This window comes from Capsicum annuum, chromosome 12, assembly GCF_002878395.1.
Source record: "Capsicum annuum cultivar UCD-10X-F1 chromosome 12, UCD10Xv1.1, whole genome shotgun sequence".
NCBI lineage: Eukaryota > Viridiplantae > Streptophyta > Magnoliopsida > Solanales > Solanaceae > Capsicum > Capsicum annuum.
In genome coordinates, this window is record NC_061122.1 from 215157889 (window position 1) to 215163055 (window position 5167).

At 42.6% G+C, this 5167-nt stretch overlaps 1 protein-coding gene across 1 annotated transcript; it reads left to right on the forward strand.

Annotated features, from left to right (window-relative positions):
- Window positions 1-3907: 3907 nt before the first annotated feature.
- LOC124889397 (uncharacterized mitochondrial protein AtMg00810-like) lies at window positions 3908-4936 on the forward strand (the record flags this gene model as incomplete). Its single annotated transcript, XM_047401059.1, has 1 exon — window positions 3908-4936. A coding segment is annotated over one exon (1029 nt), but the record flags the coding sequence as incomplete, so codon positions are not given.
- Between the last annotated feature and the right edge of the window lie 231 nt (window positions 4937-5167).

A 5167-nucleotide genomic window follows, 5' to 3' on the forward strand; every position in this document is an offset into this window, starting at 1 on the left:
AGTTTGTTGACTGCGTTTTTCATGTTTTCGCTCCCCTGTAGGCTTGCTTGTTGGTACATCCAGTTTCCAATTTTTCATATAACATATACCAAGTTCTTGATACCTTTGATTAAAGACACTTCAAGTTGACCCAAAATGCTGCTTTGATCTACCCATTTGATTCTGCTTTGAGCCTTTGTGAGAAATCCCCCGAATTCAATTGAAAGCACAATATCTTTTTCATGCTAACCTTGTGGTGGTAAGATCCAACAATCACAAATTTCGACAAGTTCCATTTGATTTCGATACTCAATTCAGGCTCCTCTGAGAACCCACAAAAGGAAACTCTTTTCTTGCCATTATGTCTTCCCTCAACTTGCTTCACAAACAGAGAACTTGCCCTGAGTAATTGGTACGAGCTGGGTACTGTTAGCCCATATGTTATTGGGCCTTTAGTTGATGGACCTTTAGGTTATTGGCTATGTATATATAGCCTACTTTTGTTTAGTTAGTCTTAGGGCTTTTCAGATTATATTGTAAACCTTAGCCTTTCTTCCTTTCAATAAAGTTCTATTAACAGCGTATCAAAGCTAGTTCGATCCATGTCCTTTGATTTGTTGGTTGAAGATTTTGTAGCAGGCACCTACTGCGCGGATCGAACTCCGCGGTGAGTTCGCTGGGGGGGTACGGGGGGCAGCGCGCCCCCGTCCGAGGTTCGGGGCGGAGGCCCGAATTTTTTTTTTTTTTTTTTTTTGAGGTGCTGCTGTATTCGTTTGCTGTTTTCGTTGGGTTTTTGGTTGGATTGATTTGTTGCTGTCTTCGTTTGCTTTCTGGTATTGTTCGTCTTTCGTTCTTTTGCTTGCTGCCATTGTTGTTCGTTCGGAATTGTTCAACCTAGGGTTTTGCATCTTTTTGTTTTTTGAATTGTTTGTGTGTTGCTGTGTTTACAATGACTGGAAAGGATGATTCTCTCCAGTCCATTAGTACTCAATTAGATGGTAAGAACTATGCCTATTGGAGTTATGTCATGAAGAATTTTCTTCGTGGGAAGAATATGTGGGGTTATATCACTGGAGTAAAACCAAGACCTATCGATGATAAAACTGAAAATTTTGATTTGTTGGTGGACTTATGGGAAACTAATAACTCCAAGATTATCACTTGGATTAACAATTCTGTAACTCAGTCAATTGGTATGCAATTGGCTAAGTATGACACAGCAAAGGAGGTCTGGGATCATTTGGAAAGACTGTACACTCAGTCTAATTTTGCTAAGCAGTACCAGTTGGAGTATGATATCCGTGCTCTTCAACAGCATGATCTCAGTATTCAAGATTTTTATGCTGCCATGTCGGATTTGTGGGATCAATTGGCACTTACTGAATCTGCAGAGTTAAAAGGTTTTGGGCCGTACATTGCTAGACGGGAAGAGCAACGCTTGGTTCAGTTTTTGATGGCACTCCGTTCTGACTTTGAGGGCCTACGTGGAACAATCCTTCATCGATCTCCCCTCCCTACTGTTGATTCTGTGGTTCATGAACTGATTGCAGAGGAGACTCGTATCAAGTCTCAAGTGGATAAAGGGTCTAAAGTAACTACTACTCCTGTCGTGTTTGCTGCTTCAACTGATCAGTCTAGGCCACCCCGTACTCAGACTCGACAATCTCCTAAAGTTGCATTTGATGAGTGTGCATTCTGCAAACAGAAAAATCATTGGAAGGCTCAGTGTCCGTTGTTACTTAACAAGGTCAAACAGCCTCAATCTGGGCAGCAACAGAAATATGGGCAGCAAAAGTCTCCGTCACGCTCCTCTGGTGCTCCTCCGTGGTCATCTCGTCCTCCACAGTTCGCTGCTGCTGCACCATCTGTAGATGTTGAGTCTGTTAGCACTATGCCACCTTCTGCGTTGGATCCCCAGGTTTTCGAACAGTTCAGACAGTTCTTCGTTTCTAATCCTACGGCCATGTCAGCATCTATGTCTCATTCGGGTTCAGTTTCTTCTAGTACCTCAGGTATTCCTTCCTCCTTGTGGATATTGGATTCTGGTGCGTCTCATCACATGTCCCCTCATTTGTCATCGTTTGGTTCTTTGTCACCCATTTCACCAATCTCTGTTATGTCCGCGAGTGCTGTACCTATGTCAGTCGAGGGTGTTGGTTCTGTTACTACCCCTCACATTGTCCTCTCTGATGTTTATTACATTCCCAAACTTGCTTTAAATCTTGTTTCGGTCAGTCAGTTGTGTAAGGCTGGTAATTGGGTGTTTTTTTCTGATTCTGTTTGTGTTATACAGGACCAACACACTCAGAGGGTGATTGGGACCGGCCGTAGGTTGGGGGAACTCTATGTCTTGGAGAATCTCAAAGTGTCTGTAGTTGCTGCCTCTAGCATAGATTTATCTTCTTTTCGTTTGAGTCCTTTGTCTTCTCAGTTTTATCTTTGGCATTCCAGATTAGGACATGTGTCAGTTTCACGTTTACGTTTTTTGGTCTCTAGTGGTGCTTTGGGTCATGTGAACACTAGTGATATTTCAGATTGTAGTGGTTGTAAACTGGCAAAATTTTCTGCCTTACCGTTTAATAAAAGTGTGTCTTATTCTGTTGCTCCTTTTGATATTATTCATTCTGATGTATGGGGACCAGCGCCAGTATCCACTAAGGGTGGATCGACCTATTATGTTTCGTTTATAGATGACTATACTCGTTATACCTGGGTGTATCTTATGAAACGCAGATCTGATTTCTTTGGCATTTACAACAACTTTAGAGCCCTTGTTAAAACACAACATTCAGCTGTGATAAAGTGTTTCAGGTGTGACTTAGGGGGTGAATATACCTCTAATGACTTCACTCAGTTACTTGCCTCTGATGGTACCATACACCAGTCATCTTGTACCGACACTCCTGAGCAGAACGGTCTGGCAGAAAGAAAACATCGTCATATTGTTGAGACAGCACGCTCTTTACTTTTGTCTGCAGAGGTTCCTAGTATTTTTAGGGGAGAAGCAGTTCTAACTGCTGTATATGTGATTAATCGTATTCCTACTGCATTGACTTCAGGGATGTCTCCGTTTGAGAAACTATATGGTCACCCGCCGAATTATTCTGCATTACGAGTTTTTGGATGTACTTGCTTTGTTCTTCGTCCTCATGTTGAACGAAATAAGTTAGGGTCAAAATCAGCTATATGTGTGTTTTTGGGGTATGGTATTGGACAAAAAGGCTATCGTTGCTATGATCCTGTAAGTCAGAAATTATATGTTTCACGACATGTCACTTTTTTGGAACATATTCCTTTTTATTCCATTCCAGCTAAAACCCATGATGTGACAAAGTCAGATATTCGGCTTATTGATCCCTTTGGGATTGACATAGAGGTTCCAGTTCCGGATTCATCCATGCCATCTGGTGTGCCACCTGATAGTGCTTCAGCCTCGCCTGTGCCTGAGTCTGCTCCTTCGACTGTTGAGACTGGAGACCCACCACCTCTGAGGAGGTCTACTCGACCTTGTAAGTCCACCAAACTGCCAGATTTTTACTATTCTACATATTCAGCCTCATTTGCTTCCTTTATTGCAAACATACATCATTTGTCTGAACCTGAGTCGTATAGAGAGGCTGTGTCTGATCCTCTTTGGCAGAATGCTATGGCCGAGGAACTTGCTGCTCTTCATCATACACATACATGGGATTTGGTTACTCTCCCACCTGGTAAGCATGCGATTGGTTGTCGATGGGTGTATAAGATAAAAACAAAATCTGATGGGTCTGTTGAGCGATACAAGGCAAGACTTGTGGCAAAAGGGTATTCACAACAATATGGTATGGATTATGAGGAGACTTTTTCCCCCGTAGCAAAGATGACGACTGTTCGCACTATGATTGCTGTTGCATCCGTTCGACAGTGGAAGATATTTCAGATGGATGTCAAGAATGCTTTTCTGAATGGTGATCTCCACGCGGAAGTTTATATGACTCCTCCCCCAGGTATTGACCACCAGCCAGGTGAAGTTTGTCGGCTTCGAAAAGCTTTATATGGTCTCAAACAAGCCCCTCGTGCTTGGTTTGAGAAATTCTCCACTGTTATTACTTCCCTTGGATTTGTCCCGAGTAACCATGATTCAGCATTGTTTGTTAGATGTACAAGTGCAGGGCGAATTCTATTGTCCTTATATGTAGATGATATGATTATTACTGGTGATGATCATAGTGGTATTGAGTTATTGAAGTATGATTTGGCTCATCGATTTGCAATGAAGGACTTGGGCTTGCTGCGTTATTTTCTGGGTATTGAGGTGGCTCAGTCTAAGAAAGGGTATCTTCTTTCTCAGACTAAGTATATATCTGACTTGTTTACACGGGCGCGTCTTTCTGACAACAGGACTGTAGATACTCCCCTTGAAACCAATGCACGTTACTCTCCTAGTGATGGTGTTCCATTATCAGATCCGAGTCTTTATCGGACTATTGTGGGTAGTTTGGTTTATCTTACGGTTACTCGTCCAGATATAGCACATGCAGTTCATGTTGTTAGCCAGTTTGTTACTGCTCCTACTTCTGTGCACTGGGGAGCTGTACTTCGTATTCTAAGGTATCTTCGTGGCACTCAGTTTCAGAATCTCTTGTTTCCCTCGACGTCATCTCTCGAGTTGCGAGCCTATAGTGATGCTGATTGGGATGGAGATCGCAATGATCGTAAATCCACCACTGGTTTTTGTGTGTTTCTTGGAGACTCTTTAATCTCGTGGAAGAGCAAGAAACAAGATGTTGTCTCTAGATCTTCCACGGAGGCTGAGTATCGTGCTATGGCTGTGACTACATGTGAGATTATTTGGTTACGATGGCTTCTTGCAGATATGGGGGTTCACATTTCTATGCCTACTCCCCTGCATTGTGATAACAAAAGTGCGGTACAAATTGCAAAGAATTCTGTCTTCCATGAGCGTACGAAGCACATTGAGATTGATTGTCACTTCACCCGTCATCATTTACAGCTCGGGACCATATCGCTTCCTTTTGTTCCATCGTCTTTGCAGATTGCTGACCTTTTTACGAAGGCTCAGTCGGCGTCTCGATTTCGTTTTTTGTGTGACAAACTCTCAATGCTTATTGCTGTTGCATTGTGAGTTTGAGGGGGGATGTTAGCCCATATGTTATTGGGCCTTTAGTTGATGGACCTTTAGGTTATT